Source organism: Belonocnema kinseyi, chromosome 8, assembly GCF_010883055.1.
Source record: "Belonocnema kinseyi isolate 2016_QV_RU_SX_M_011 chromosome 8, B_treatae_v1, whole genome shotgun sequence".
Lineage (NCBI taxonomy): Eukaryota > Metazoa > Arthropoda > Insecta > Hymenoptera > Cynipidae > Belonocnema > Belonocnema kinseyi.
The window spans coordinates 75,808,491-75,825,463 of NC_046664.1; the positions used below are offsets into that span (position 1 = coordinate 75,808,491).

General features: G+C 22.4%; 1 protein-coding gene across 1 annotated transcript in view; it reads left to right on the forward strand.

The window, feature by feature from the left end:
• The first annotated feature begins 3,027 nt into the window (after positions 1-3,027).
• Positions 3,028-16,973, forward strand: part of LOC117178039 (phosphatidate cytidylyltransferase, photoreceptor-specific) — a 36,822-nt gene continuing 22,876 nt past the window's right edge. Inside the window, exons 1-4 of the mRNA XM_033369242.1 lie at positions 3,028-3,119; positions 3,200-3,376; positions 8,424-8,626; positions 8,718-8,874. Coding sequence (XP_033225133.1) covers positions 3,063-3,119; positions 3,200-3,376; positions 8,424-8,626; positions 8,718-8,874 — 594 coding nt within the window. The 5' untranslated portion in view covers positions 3,028-3,062. The remainder of the gene's footprint in view (positions 3,120-3,199; positions 3,377-8,423; positions 8,627-8,717; positions 8,875-16,973) is intronic.

Genomic DNA, 16,973 nt, shown 5'->3' on the forward strand with positions numbered 1-16,973 from the left:
GACTCGGGATACTTATAAGATACTACCATGATTTTTTCAGATTTTTTGGTCCAAAAATAAATTAGGCCAAAAACCGGCCTTACCGACCCTCCCCCTTTAGGGTTATTTATTGGAAAACATATCTAAACTTTAAAGCCATAAAATGAATTTAAAATATTAATTTTAAAAGATATAAAAAGTAGGGTGGGTCTATAAAAACCCTTTTGTTTGGATTTAGAATATTAATTTTGGAAAACCTAAACAAAACTTCCTGCGGGTCAAAAAATTATGTTGAATTTTTTTGGATACAGCTTTTGCTAGTGAATAATAATATAAAATTAGAAAATATAAAAACAAAATTTTGTGATTGAAGAAATACGTAATTGTTTTGTTACCATAAAAAGTATTTTTCCTGGTTTCAAAATTATGAATTTGTTTTCTTTTCTACACATTTTGAAACAGTTCAAACTTTAAAAAATGGGTTTTTTTAATGTTTAATTATTTATTATTATTCACTAACAAAAAATGTACCTAGATTATGAAATAAAATTAAAGATTATAGCATTTTTTCTTTAGATTCCAGGGAAAATTTAAATTGATTTTTTATTTTTAAAATTAATTTTAAGAATATATATATTTTTTAATTTGTAAACCTTTCAAATAATATTTATAAGTTTTCAAAAGATACAAAAATTATTTTTAACTTGAAAAGATTTCAAACAAATTTTAAAAAATGTAGATTTTTGAAAATTTCAATCCAAAAATTTAAAAGCTTTTTTAGGACTTTGAAAGGCTTCCAAAGAATAAAATGTTTTCTTAAAATTTTTTTGCAAATTTAAAATGATTTTTTATTTTACAATTTATTTAAAAAAAAATGTATTTGAAAAAAACATATGAAAAATTTAATAAGATTTGGAGAAAACTTTTAAAAAATCTGAACTTTTGAAGATATTGATATAAAATTTCGAAATTTTTCAAATACATTGCAAGGTAATATTAAAGAAAATTAAAAAATATTTTCTTAAGATTTCTGGGAATATTCAAAGTGAATAATTCGAGTCAGCTTAAAAGATATTTAAAAATTTTAGACATTTTGAAAAACGTCAAGTCCTCCTGAATATCTTTTAAACTGACTCAAATTTTTGCAACAATTTTGCAAAATCTTTTGCAAAAAATTTGTATAGAACTTTTCGTGATACCTTCCAGTTCTATTTGAAACGTTCAACAATCTTTCTGAATTTTCTCGAAAAATCGAATAGTTCTTTTAAACTTCTAGCTTGTATTAAAAATGATTTTTCTCTTGAATAAAAAATCTTTTCTATCTGAAAATATTTCTTTTTGGCAGACAAATAAACTTCTTAGTTAAAAATTCATCTTTTTGGCGAAGGATTGAATCATTTTGTTCATTTAAAAAAAAAATTCAACTGTTTTTTATGTAAAGTTAAAATCTTTCTGGATTGAATTATCAACTATTACATTTTTCGTAGAGAATTCACCAAAATTTATTTTCATCACTTTATTAATTTTTTTTCTTGGTTGAGGATTCATCATTTTAGTTTTAGGTTCGTAGTTTTTGGTAGAGAATTAATCTTTTTAGTAGAAATTAATTTTTTTTGGTTCAAAATTAACATTTTGTTGAAAAAATATTTTCGGGTTGAAAATTAAATTGTTTTGTAGAAAATTCATCTCTTTTGCAAAAATATTTAATCTTTTTTGGTTCCGGATTGAACTTTGTTTGTTGAAAATTCCTTAGAAGTTTGAAAAATACCCGAAAATCTTACAAATCCTCAAATAAAAATCTTCAAATTATTGAAATATATTAAGAATATATTGAAATACCTTCAAATCATAAAAATATATTACAAATTCTTTGAATATTTTAAAATGCCCAAAACTATTGCAAAATTCTTTTAAATCTTTCGATTTTCTTTAGAACTTTTTAAGCTCTCAAAATCTGCTTGGAATTTTTTTAAATACTATAAACTGTTAAAAATCCTTTAGAATCCGGTGAAATTATTGAAATTTATACATATTACTTCAAAATACTTCAAATCCTTTTAAATCTCTTTTGAAATCCCTGGAAAATGTTTAAAGCTTTAGAAAATCAATTGGATTTTTTTTTAATATTCTCAAATCTTTCAAGTCTTTTGGAATCTTTTGAAATCCCTTGTGATTTTAAAAAATACGAAATCTTTCAAATCCTTTGGAATCCCTTCAAATTGAACTATTTTATTGAAAATTTGTCTTTTCTGGATGACTTCAACTGGTTTTTGATTTAAAATAAAAACCTTTTTGGATTGAAATATCAACTATTACATTAGCCTTTTAAAATTTTTTGAAATCCTTGAAATCTTTTCAAATTTTTAAAATCTTTATGAAATATTCGAAATCTTTCTGAGATCTTGGAAATCTTGTTTACACGCCTTTTTAAAATCTTTGAAGTCCGTGAACTTTTTTGAAATATTTAAAATCCGTTTAAATATTATAAAAGCTTTGAAATATTTTTTATAGCCATGGTTCCTTCTAATTCTGAAACTGAATTAACATCGAAGATTTCAACTAATAATTTTTATAATTTGTAAGTTGATTATCACAAAAAAATATGCCTTAACATTTTTTATTAGAGCAGAAGAAATAAAAAAAGTTACAGAATTATTTAAGTGCCCTGAAACGTCTTTATTTATTCTGTAATTAACAAAAGGTATATGTCTTGATAAATAAAAAAACTTTTCAGTAGCAAGATTTCTTCTAAACGAGATGTTTCTTTCATAATCGACTAAAATATTTAAATTACTTTTCACTTTTCAATAAAATAAATCTTTTAAAAGCAAAGCAAAAATTCAAATTCAAGGTTTTCAAGGTTTAAAAAAAAATTCAAGGAGAATTCCAGGTTTTCAAGGTCACTGGAATTTGGTGGTCGAAAATTAGTAGACACTCTGAAAGTCCATACCATAGACAAAAATTTTGAGAAGAAAAAATATTGTTACCAGATAATAAATGAGTGTTGAAGCGAAAATATATTTTGTTACGATTTCATTTACAGCTGGAAAAACTGGATAATCCGAGGCATATTTACGTATGTGATGATAGGTGGATTTTGTCTGATTATTTATGGTGGCCCATTGGCTCTCATGCTCACGGTAATAAAAAAAAATGTATTTTTCCTACGGATTTTAACATTATTTTAGCATTTCTAATTTTTTTTAAAATAAATAAACAGACGCTGATCGTACAAGTAAAATGTTTCGAAGAAATCATCAACATTGGTTATGCTGTATATAGAATTCATGGTTTGCCTTGGTTCCGCTCTCTCTCATGGTACTTCTTAATAACTTCCAATTACTTTTTCTACGGAGAGAACTTGATGGACTATTTCGCTGTCGTGATTAATCGCACGGTAACTATCTTCCTATTTATTAATAAAAATCCTAAATTTTTGCTCCCTTTTTTCTTTTTTCTGGACTATCTACAGGTGCCAAATTCATAGAAATTTTATATAATTGTCGAACGAATGATGCGCAAATCAAAGCGGATTTAATGAAAGGCCTCACGAGACTTTGACATTAAATCGATACTCTCTTCCTGACCGCTATTGCGTTTTCCAATATCTATGGCTTCGTTTATAAGGCAAATGGGGCTTCTGCTGGAAATTATGCTTATTTTTGAAGGCCAAGTGGCCTTTGAAAACGCTCGATACATTCGAAATAAAAACTTTTTAAATAAGGACAGGATGATCGTTTTAATCGTAGAAAACAAGTCCTGGTCAACCTCTAAAGTTTCAACATTTTTCCTTTTCAATTTTGAAGTTTTAAAATGGAAGTTTAAAAGATTTTTTTTAATAAATATAAATTCATGTTATCATTTTTAATGCTCTAAATTAAAGAATCAATCAATGAACTTTAAGATTTTCAAAATTATATTATTTTAAGCAATTTTAAGATCGAAATTTGAAAAATTAATTTTTTTTAAACTGAACACTTTTTAAATAAGAAAATAAATTATTTCCATTTTAAATAGTTTAAAAATTCTTTAAATTTTATTGCAACTTCTAAATATCTTTTAAAATTAATCGAAGTTTCCTGCAATTTTTAGAAAATCCTGTAAATTTTAAAAAACTTCCTTAAAATATTCCAGATTTCTTTTTTAACATCTTTTTAAGTATTTTTATTATTTGAAAGCTTTTCACGATTAAAAAAAAACTTCTAAATTTTTTATATGAAATATGGAAAAATCTACATTTTATTTTAAAATAGGCCATGGCTAAAATCCTTTCAAGTTTCAAAAATTTCGCTTGGAAATTAAATATTTTTTGAATAGAACAATTAAAATGGTAACGTTCGAAGTTTAAAAGCTCTTCGAAAATTTTACGATTATAGGCTTTGTATGTAAAATAATTAAATTTCAAATTGCTTAGTTTTAAAAGTTTTGGTTTTAATTTATTTGTTTTAAATGAACAGTCAAATATTACTAAGTATTAAATAATTATTCTTTTTTTTTTAATTAAAAAATGTTAAGATTTAAAAATAAAATATTTTAGACTGAAATAATATTTAAAATGTAATAAATGCTTTTAATTATAAATGTATTATTATGAAGTTGTTTTAAAGTTAAAAATAGTAAAGTTTCAATTAGACGTTTGCATTTTTTAATGACTAAGACTTTATAATTAAAACATTTTAATTTTTAGCTTTAAAATCTGGAAAATCTTGTATAAAAATATAAGAAGAAAATACTGACTTAATTTATTTTTATTCCAAAATTGCAAATCTTATTTTAAATATGATTTGTTTTTCAAAATACCGATTATTCATCAAAAAATGAAACATATACCAAGATTGGCGCATAGATTCGGATTTAGTTAGTTGGCACCGTTCGTAGCGCCTCTTGCGGAAAAGCTTTGAAATAAAAATTTTCCGATTGGTATTATTTCTAATTAAAAGCGTTCCAAATTGAAAAATTTCAGATAACAATTTTTGTTTTAATTGACAACTTCATTAGAAAACTTTGAAATTGAAACTTTTCAAATTCAAAGCGTTTACAATTTAAAAATCTTATTTTTAATTGCAGAATATCGAATCTGAATAATTTAGGAATAAAATTCCAAAAATAGGACCAGTTAAAAGCTTTAAAAATGGAATATTTTCATATCATAATTTTGAAAATTCGCAACAACTTTATTCTGAGGATTATCCGTTTTATTATAAATCTTGTTATTTACTTAAAAAATTAATAATTTTCTTGAAAAAGTTATTTATTTTGGTTGAAAATTGTTTGCTATTCTTGTTTTGGTGTTAGAAAGTGAACTGAAATCTTCTTTGGATGAAAATTAAACTATTTTTTAAAGGTTATTTGTTTAAATCATCTGTTTTAGGAGAAATTTCATCTTTCTTAAATAACAATGTAACTTTTCGGTTAAAAATTCAGAAAATTAAAACCTTCTTGGATAAAAATGTAACTATCGGATAAAAATTCATCAATTTTGTTAAAATTTCTTATTTTTGTTTAAAAATTCTACAGTTTAAATATAATATTCGGCGTTGAAAAAATAACTCAAATATTTTCTGAATAAAAATTCAACTATTTTTTTAATTTTGATTTTATTTAATTAAAAATTCATCTGTTTTAAGTCATTTTTTATTATAAATTCATCAGTTTTAACACCAAATTTAATCTTTTTGGATAAAAATGCAACTATTTGGAAGAGAATTCATCTTTTTTGTTAAAAATACATCCTTTTTGTGGAAAAAATTCGCCTTTTTTATTGATAATTCAATTTGTTTTTTCGTAAAAACTTATTTTTTGGTTAAAAAATTCAATTTTTAATCTTGCAGAGTCAACTGGAATCTTTTCTGGATGAAAACTCAACTTTTTTTTTTTAAATAAAAATTCTTCTAATTTCAAAGAAATTTCATCTGTTTTTTTTTATATAAAAATGCAATTATTTTGTAGAGACTTTAACAATTTTGTTAAAAATTCGTCCTTTTTGGATAAAAATTTTTCTTTTTTGATTGAAAATTCAATTGTTTTCGTAGAAAATTATTTCTTGCTTCAAAATTCATATTTTGATCTTGAAAACTCGACTGAAATCTTTTTCAACAGAAAATTCAACTGTTTTTTGAAAGGGTGTATTTTTAATTAAAAACTTCATCTGTTTTAGGAGAAATTACATTTTTTTGTAATAAAAATACAACTTTTTGGTTAAAAATCATTCTTTTTTGCTTGAGTATTCGACTAATTTGTTTGAAAGATTTGGTTGAATCACTTTGTTAAGAAATCACTTTTTTGCTAAATATTTATATTTTTAGTAGAAAATTAATCTTTTTAATTTCTTATTTTTTTTTATTGAAAATGTAACCGTGTGGTTGAAAATACTTTTTTTTAATTCATTTTTTAACAGAAATTATATCATTTACATTTTTTAAAGATTGATCTTTTTTAGTTAGAGATGAGCCTTTTTTGGTAAAAAAATAATTTTTTAGATATCAGTTTCGTGAAAAATTAATTATTTGTTGTAAATTCATATTTTGTTTCTAGCTTGAAGGTTCAATAATTTAGATAAACTTTTATTTATTTTTTTGAGTGAAAAATCTTTATTTGTTGGAAATTTGTCTTTTTAGTTTCAAAATGCTTCTCTTTTGTTGTATCAATTTAATTATTTTTTTATTAAAATATAAATTATGACACTTTTTCGTTTGGGAATTTGTCTTTTTAGGTTGAATATTCAAATATTATGTCAAACATTTAGTTATTTTATTAAAAATTCAAGTATTTTGTTAAACAGTCATCTTTTATAGTAGAAGACATTTTTTTCGGTTGAGGTAAATTAATAAATTTGAAAATCTTAAATTTGTGTAGTATTACCAGATTAAAATGCTGGTATTTGAATATTAATGATTTGAAATGAAAAATTAGTCAAGGAAAAATAACTAAAATCCGAATTCACGGGTCTAAGTTTACCGGGAACCAACATAACCTAAATTTGTTGAATTTGACAATTTTCTTTTAACTCTGAATGTTACAAAAGTTAAAAACACAAATTTCCGAAAACTAACAATTTAAAATTGTTAAATAATTGTCAGTCTTTTTTAAATTATAATGATTTTGGTTGAAAATGTCAATTTTTTGTGTAAAACGCGAACATAACCTAAAATAGTTAAAGTTTGTGAATCATCTTTAAAATGTGATTGTTTTAAAATTAAAAATGATAATTTCCGACAAAAATCACTAAAATTATCCAAAATTGTTCAAATTCTGAGTTTTCTTCAAATTATAATGATTTTTGTTTTAAAATACCAAGTTCTGGTATAAAAAACTAACGTAACCTAAAATTGCTAAAAACCTGCAAATCTGATTCCAACTGTAATGATTTTTGTTGTTTTGAATCTTGTCAGAAATCCAAAATTGATAAAAGATTCTAAATCTTGTTTAAATTATACTTATTTTTGTTAGAAAATACTAATCTTCGAAGTAAAATACCAAGGCAGTCTCAAATTGTTAAAAAAATTATAAATCTTCTTGAAAGTCTAATGATTTTTTAATAAAAACTTCAATTTACGACAAAAAGCATTAATACGATCCGAAAATGTTCTAGCTTGTAAGTTTTATTATTTTAAACAAAAAACATTGGATTTAAACCTAATGAATTTTTGTGTAAAAATCGAAATTAAAAAGAAACACAATTAAAAGTTGTTAAAAAACAAGATTTCTCGTTCGAACTAGAATGATTTTTGTTTTTAATTATTAATTTAAAAAAAAAATTGATCATAAATTTTAATTTATAATTCTAAAATTTAATTTTTAATTTAAAAAAAAAATCTTTAGGATCTTCTACATTTTTTCTAAGCTCTAGGAAATGATTTGAAATCTTTTAAAATATTTACAAACCTTAAAATTATTTTATCAAAATAATAAACCATTAAAAACTTTTGCTGGAGTCGCAATAAAAAATTTTTACTTTCTTAAATTCTTTCACACTCCTTGAAAAAGCTTCAAGATTTTAAGTTAAATTCTTCAAAAAATCTAAATTTAGTTTATAACATTTTTGAAATATTTTCAAATTAAAAAAAATTTTAGTATTTTTGAAAAACTTCTGAAACTTTGAAATATATTTTGAAATAATTAAATGTTTTCTAACGGAATTATTTTCCATTATTAAAAAAACATTTTCAAATAAAATATTCTCTCTTATCAATAATGTTTAGAAATATTTCGAAATAAATTTTCTTAATTTAAAAAAAAATATTTGGTCAAAAAGTTAAGCAGAGAATTATTGTCTTTATTATTAAGGAATCATTTATAATTTAAATCCGCTCTTTTAGAAATAAATTTCTAGAATGAAAATTCCTCATTTGGCAATTTCTCTGTAGAAAATTCCAGAAAGAATTTTTGTAAATTCTTAATATTGTCATCTGTAAATTATAAAATTTATATATTTTTGAAAACAGGATTATCTGCGAGTTCTCGTGACCTATCATCGCTTTATTTCGTTCTGTCTCTACATCGTTGGTTTTGTTTGGTTCGTTTTATCCCTCGTGAAAAAATACTACATGAAACAATTTTCTCTCTTCGCATGGACTCACGTGGCACTTCTTATAGTTGTAACTCAGAGTTACTTGATAATACAAAACATTTTCGAAGGACTAATCTGGTAAGTTGTCTAAAATTGAAGATAAGACAAAAAAGAAAATTTTTTTATATTAATTGTTAACTCTACTAAATCGAATTTTTTTCCCCGACAGGTTTATCGTTCCAGTTAGTATGATCGTCATAAATGACGTGATGGCTTACGTTTTTGGATTTTTCTTTGGCAAAACACCTTTAATTCAATTGTCTCCTAAAAAGACATGGGAAGGATTCATTGGTGGCGGTTTTGCGACTGTCGTACTTGGACTTTTGGTTTGTAGAATTATTTTTTAAATCGCTCTTTAATAAATGCAAGTAAAAGTGCAGATTTCAAAGCCCTAAATTCTCGGAAAAAGTGGAAATGGAGGTATTTTTCAAGAAAAAGGGAAATAATAAGGAAATACATTTTTTTCAAATAAAATTAATGTAAATAGAATATAAAACGATTTAAATTCCTAATAATAATTTTAATATCTGATCTCTATCTAATTCGAATAATATATTGAATAAAAAAAAATATTAGTGTAATTATCAACCCGAAAAGACGAATTTTCTACAAAGAATTTGAGTCGAAACAACGATTTTTTTTAGAAGATAGTTCCATTTTTTTAGGAAACGTTAATTTTTAATTAAGAAAGATAAATTTAGAACACAAAAATGCTTAACCATAAAAGATGAATTTTTTATTTAAAAAAATACTAGAGTTCTAAGTCGGTTTTATTACTTTGAGAACCGAGAAATAAATTCTCTGAGAATTTATTTTTATTAATAGAAAATTGAATTTTTTTTTGTTTACTTTTCGGTTGAAAATCCAACTATTTTTTTAAAAGTTTGTCTCTTTTTAAACAAAAAAAGATGAATAGTCTGCATTTTTCAAACATAAAAATTCAATTTTTAACCAAAAAATTAAGGAGATGAATTTCTACAGAGAAAAATTAAATTTCAATTAAAAGAAAAATAAAAACGGATTTTTTACAAAAAAGTTGAATTTTGTACCAAATTTTTTAATTTTCAACAAAATAGTTTAATCTTCAACCAAAATAGATGAATCTTCAAATAAGAAGTTTTATTTTTAACTAAAAATATATGAATTTTCTACCAAAAAGTGAATTTTCTACCAAGAAAAAATTTTGAGTCAAGAATGAAAAATAATGTTATGAAAATTTTTGAATTTTTAACAAAAAAGATTAATGTTTATCAAAAAATTTTATAGTTGATATTTCCACTACAAAAACTTTAATAAAAAAGAAAAAACAGTTATATTTGATCAAACAGTATATATTTTCAACATGACTAGATTTTGACCAAAAAAAGTTGATTTTCTACCCAAAAAATTCGAAATTTCAACAAAAAAACATAATTTTTTAACCAAAATGTTGAATTTTTAACCAAAAAAGTTGAATTTCTAACCAAAAATGGAGTAGATGAATTTTCATTGAGAATGAATTTTCAATAAAAACAAAAACGAATTTTCTACAAAACAGTTTAATTTTATACCAATTTGTTGATTTAATTTTAAAAACAAGAACATGAAATAATAAAAAAAAACTTGTTTACAACAAAAAGAATTTTTAATTAAATTTTTTCACCAAAAAAATAAACGAACTTTCACCTAAAATTATGAATCTTCAAACGAAAAAAAATGAGATTTAAAAAAATTCGTTCAACTTTCAACAAAGGAGTGGAATTTTTAATAAATAATTTTTTTGGTTTAAAATTCTACTTTTTAGTTAAAGATTGAACTATTTTATTAAAAATTAAAGTCTTTTGTTAAAAAGTAATCGTTTTTGGACGAAAAATTATATTGTTTGACAGAAAATGCATTTTTTTTAAATTAATAATTTTTGGTTGAACATTCATCTTTTTTGATTGAAAATTAATTCTTTTTATTTGTAAAGTCTATTATTGTATTTTTTTTCAATAAATAATCTCTTTCACTTAAAAAACATACTTTTTGGGAAAATTTAACGATTTTTTTTGGAAAAAATCATCGTTTTTGGTCGAAAATTTATACTTTTGTAGAAAATTAATTTTTTTTTTGTTTGAAAAATTTGTCTTTCGGTAGAAAATTTTTTTTTTAGTTGTTGAAAATTCACCTTTTATATTTGAAAGTTAATAATTTGTATTGAAAAGTCTACTATTATATTTCTGGCGTTTAGTTCAAAATTCTACAAATTATTTGAAAGTTTATTTATTTTATTGAAAATTGAACTAGATTCTTAAAAAGTCACCTTTTTTTGTTTAAAATTAACCTCTTGGTTCAAAAAATCTATTTCGATTGAATATTTTTTTGTCGAATATTGATACATTTTGGATTGAATATTTTCTTTTACTTCAAAAATCGTCTTTCTGGGTGGAAAATTCAACTATTTTCTAGAAAATGTCTGGTTGAAAATTTAACTGTTTAGTGGAAAATACTTCTTTTTTCTTAGAATTCATTTTTAAACGTAAAACAGAACTTTACCATTTTTTAAGATTTATATTTTTTAGTTAAAAATTTGCGTTTTTTTGAACAAAATTATTTTTTAGTTTGAAATTTCCTTTTTTTTGCGTAAAATTGCATCAGTTTCGTGGAAAATTAATTTTTTGTTGAACAGTTTTTTCTTTTTGAAAATTACATTTTTGTAGAGAAAATTTCTCTTCTGGTTTGAAGGTTCAATATTTTAGATAAACTTTGATTTATTTTTTGAGTGAAAAATCTTTTTTTGTTGGAAATTCGTCTTTTTGATTTTAAAATTCTTTTATTTTGTTGTATAAATTATATTCTTATTTAATTAAAATATAAACTATGACACTTTTTCGTTTGCAATTTGTCTTTTTAGGTTAAATATTGAAATATTATGTTAAAAAATCAATTATTTTGTTGAAAATTCGAGCATTTTGTTAAAAAGTTTGAAATTATACCATTTTAAGCAATTTTAAATTTTAATTCCAGCTCAGATATGGTTAAAAATTGAAAATTCCCTGTTTAAATTTGAAATTTTAAGTCCTTTAGAAAAATTCCCTCTTCAAATCCAGAATTCTTATTCTTTTCGGAAATTCTCCTTTTTATCTAATTGTATGAATTAAATTTTTTTTGTAAAATTCCTTGTTCAAATTAATAATTTAATTTCTATTTCTCGAAAATACCTCATTTCAACACAGAATAACAATTTTGTTTGAAAAATTCAATTTTCGATTGAAAATTGTTATTTTGCTGAATAAATTCCAATTCAGGGTCAGAATTGGTTAAAAATGGAAAATTCCCAGTTCAAATCCAGAATTTTAATTCCTTAAAAAATTCACTTCAACTCAGAAATAAAATTCTTTTCAAAAAATTTCTGTTCAAATCAAGCCTTTTAATTTTTCTCGAAAATTTTCCATTTCAAGTAAGAATGATAATTTTTTTGTAAAATTCCCTGACCCAATTCATAATTTTAATTTTTTTCGAAAATGTTTTGTAAAGAATTTCCTGTTCCAAATCGGAATTTATTTTAAAAAATTTATTTCGTGTTCCAAAACAAATAATAATTTTTTTAGATAAATACAAAGTTTCAACTCAGAATTGGTTGTAATTTGCAAATTTCCTGATTCAATTCAAAATTCGAAATTCTTTGGAAAATGTTCCTGTTTCCAATTCAGAATTTTGTTTCTTTTCGAAAATTTCCAGTATTAGCTTCAAATTTGTTAAAATTTGAAAATTCCTTGTTTCAAGTCAGAATTATTATTATTCTGGATAAATTCCAGTTCCAACTATAAATTTGTAAAAAAATGAAAATTCCTTGTTCAAATTAAAAGCAAAATTATTTTTATATTAAATAGTTTAAAAATCCGTAAAATGTTTCGAAACTTAAGTTAAAAATCTTAAAACATCTACATGCTGTCTTACATTTTTTCTAATAATATTTTTTTTTAATTCTGCCAAATTAAAGAAATTTTCTTAAAATCTTCCACTTTAATTTTTGACAATATTCTCTTAAAATTAGTTTATGAAAATAAAAAATTTTCAATTTTCCTAAGAAATGTTTGTTATTTCTCAGAAGCCTGTCAAAATTCTTAAAAAGCTTCTAAATTTCGTTGTTCGAAATTTGCCAAAATATTTTATTTTAAATTAGGCCGTAGGCTATTTGTACCGAAATTTTGGTACGAATTTTTTTCCTTTTTCACTTCAGGAAAATGTTGTTCTCATTTTTATTTAAACAGAAAAAAAATGCGTCCCGAGATTTATGGACGCCCCCTGAATATTAAAATGTAACCAAGGGCAGTTATATTTCCAACCAACTAGTTGAATTTTTAAGTCAAAAAGACGATTTTTTAAATAAAAAAGTTCATTTTCAACCAATAAAAATGACTTTTTTTACCAGAAAAGATTATTTTTCTTTCCGAAAGATGAATATTTAATAGAGCAATTGAATTTTCGATCGATAATTATGTCTTGAACAAAATTCTTGAATTTTCAACAAAATAGTAAAATTTTCATAAAAAAAGGACGTAATTTCAACCACATAGTTGAATTTTCATCTAAAAAAATTAATTTAACAAAAAAAAAACAAGTTTGTGAGTAAGTAGATGATTTTTCCACTAAAATATTAATTTTCAACCCAAAATGATAATAAATAATTGAATTTTCTACCAAATAGTTGAATTTTTTACCATAATAGTTTAACGTTCAACAAAAAGAAAATTAATTTTTAACTTAGATGACCAAAAACTAAAAAATTTCAACAAAATACAAGAATCTTTTACTAAACAGCTGCATTTTTACCAAAAGAGATAAATTTTCAAGTAAAAAAGATGAATCTTCTGCAAAAGAATTAAATTTCCAACTACAATATATTAATTTTTAACAAAAAAGTTCGTTTTTAACCAAGATTTTGATATAAAAAAAAAGAAGAGATTAATTTTTAACAAAAAATAGAATAATTAAATTTTCAGTTGAAAAAAAATCTGAATGAAAAATACGATTTTTTAACAAAATAGTTCAATTTTTAACTAAAGAGATATTTCAACCAAAAATAATTTGAATTTAATCAAAAAACAGTTCAATTCATCTAAAAAGATAATCAAAAAATGCAATTTTTTAATCAAATAGGTGACTCTTCAAATAGAAAAAAAATTGCCACCAGAAATGAAATAGTTATATTTTCAATTTAAAAAATAAAAAATTAAACGAAAAACACGATTTTTCAACAAAATAATTTAAATTTCATCCAAAGAGATGAATTTTCTACTAAAATTATAAATCTTTAAGAACAAAAAATATGAATTTTCAACAAAATAGTTAATTTTTCAACAAAATTGATTTTTTTTCAAAAAAGATGAATTCTCAACGAAAAATGTTTCAGTGGATATTTTAACCAAAAATAATTTGAATTTAAATAAAAAGAAACAGTTGAATTAAACGAAAAAGTCGATTTTTCAAAAAAATTGTTGAATTTGAAAACAATTCTGAAACAAGAAACACGAATTTTCAAGAAATTAGTTAAATTTCCAATCAAAGAGGTGAATTTGTAACTAGGATTATGAATTTTTAACCAAAAAAGATGAATTTTCAATGAAAAATGTAATAGTTGATATTTCAATCAAAAAGTCGAATTTCCAAACCAAAAAAGATTTATTTTTTACAAAAAAGGATGAATATTTAACCCAGAAGATAAATTTTAAACAAAAATACATTATTTTTCAACTAGAAAAGATGATTTTTGCAAATTTGTGAAAATTTTTCTTCTGAAGATTGTTTTTTTAGTTATAATTTTTATTATTCAGTTGAAAATTTAACAATTTTCTTAAGACATTTTTTGTTGAAAATTCAACTGGTTTGTTATAAATTCGTCTTTTTGATTTGCACATTCATATCTATTCTTGGAAAAATAAACTTTTTTTTAAGATTATTTTCTTGCTGGTAAGTCAGCTGAAATATTTTTTTGGATAAAAACTATTTTTTCTGAAAATTTCTCTTTTTGATTTAAAACTTCATCTTTCTCAGTAGAAATATTTCCTCTTTAGTGGATAAAAATGCAACTATTTTGTTGAAAATTAAACTATTTCTTAGGAAATTTTATTATTATTTCATTATTTATTATTATTTATATATTATTATTTATTATTTTATTATTATTATTATTTTATTGATAGTTTGCCTTTGATTTAAAAATTCATCTGTTTAATAAAATTTTCATTTTTCTTGGATAAAAATGCAACTGTCTGGTTGAAAATTGAACAATTTTTTTAAAAATATTGATCTTTTTTTAGTTGAAAATTTTCGTTTTATATAGGGTGGCCGTTTTAATCGACGATAAAAATTCCCGATTTTTTCCCGTTTCACAAACATTTTTCACAGTCAATAAAACTAAAAAAATTTGAATTTTAAACCTAAATATTTTTTCATTTGAAGCAATAAAAAATAAACTACAAATTAAAGCACTCAAAATGGAACTATTAAGTTTTAAACTTAAAAAATTGAAGTTAAAAGTTTTTTGATTCAAAAGTTTTGTATTCAAATAACGAATAAAAATAAAAATATATAAAATGGAAGTACTTTGATAAATTATGTAGATTTCAAAGATTCAGATTCAATTTTAAAAATATATATCTACATTATAATTTACAATGCTCTATAGATTAAATAATCAATCAATGAACTCTAGAATTTTCAAAATTATATTATTTTACTCAATTTTAAGCTAGAAACATTAAAAATTAAAATTTTTTAAAACTGAAAACTTCTTAAATTTCCAAATCTTGAGAAATCTAAAAATTTGGTTACATTTTTCGAATTTAAAATTATCTTAGAAATTTTTTCTTCCAGATTCTTTTTTGACAATTTTGTAAATCTCTTAAAATATTTTTAAATATTTTCCTAAAATAATGTTTTTAAGTGATTTTCAATTTTAAATCTTTTCAAAACCTCTAAATATTTCTTAAAAATACTCCCATTTATTCCTGCGAATAATACTTTTTCAATTGTTATTTATATATAGAAAATTAACAATTTTACTTACAAATAAATTTTTTTTTGAAAATAATAATTAAAATTGTACTTTTAAATATTTGGTTTTAATTTAATCGTTTTAAATAAACAGCAAAATATTGCTAAATATTAAAAAATTATCCTTTGTTTTAAATAAAAAAAATTTAATTGATTGTGTTAAAAATGAAATAATTTAGACTGAAACAATATTTCAAATTTAATTAAATTCTTTAATTACGAATATATAATTATGAAGTAATTTTTTAATTGAAAATAGTTTGTGAGGTTTCAATCTGACGTTTACATTTTTTAAATAAATAAGACTTTCGAATTGAAAGATTTCAATTTTTAACGTTAAAATTTGAAAGTTCTTAAATTTTTAACGGATTCAGAATCTTTTTGTCAAATCAATTATTGTTCGATTTTTAATACTTAAAGTCCAGCAGCCACTCTGTTATGGTAAAAAAAAAATAATTTCTTGGTATGAAATTTCATTTTTGGTGAGTAAAAATGCATCAGTTTCGTGGAAAATTAATTTTTAGTTGAAAAGTCATATTTTTTTTTTTAAATTTAATTTTTGTTGAGCAAATTTGTCTTGTGACTTGAAGGTTTAACAGTTTAGTTAAATTTTTATGTCTTTCTTGAGTGAAAAATCTTTATTTGTTCAAAATTCGTGTTTTTGGTTATAGAATTCTTTTCTTGGCATAAATTTAATCTTTTTTTATTGAAACATAAATTATGACAATTTTTGGTTTGAAAATTATTTTCTTAGGTTGAAATTCAACAATTATGTTAAAAATGCAATTATTTTCTTGAAAATTGAAGTATTTTGTTAAAAAGCCAGCTTTTATGGTATGAAAGACTTTTTATAAAATTCAATATAAATTAATAAATTTGAAAATTGTTATCTGAATTACAGTTTCATTCCGTTTATGAATATTAATGATTAAGGAAAATTAAAAATTAGTCAAGGAAAAATCAGGGAATTTTGAAAATGAAACCTTGCCTAATTTTTCTAGCAATAATTAGTAAAACATTTCTGGAGACTAAAAATTACATACAGAAAGGGGGGGGGGGGAGCTTCGAGGGAATAATTTGAATTTATATTTAAAAAAACAGTTCAATACAACGAAAAAGATGCATTTTCAACAAAATAGATGATTCCTTAGACCAAGCATATTTATTTTTAACCAAACAGTTGCATTTTCAACCAGACTAGATTAAATGTCTTCCAAAACAGTAGAATTTTCAATCCAAAAGGAAGAATTTTCAACAAAATTTAACCGAATCCCATGAATTGTGGGTCCGGATGCAATAAGGTCACATAAAATTTTTTCGTGCGAAAACTAAGTCCCCTGGAGGCTTTAGAAAAAATTTTCGAATTTTAATTTTCAAAAGATATATATGGATGTAAAATTTGATT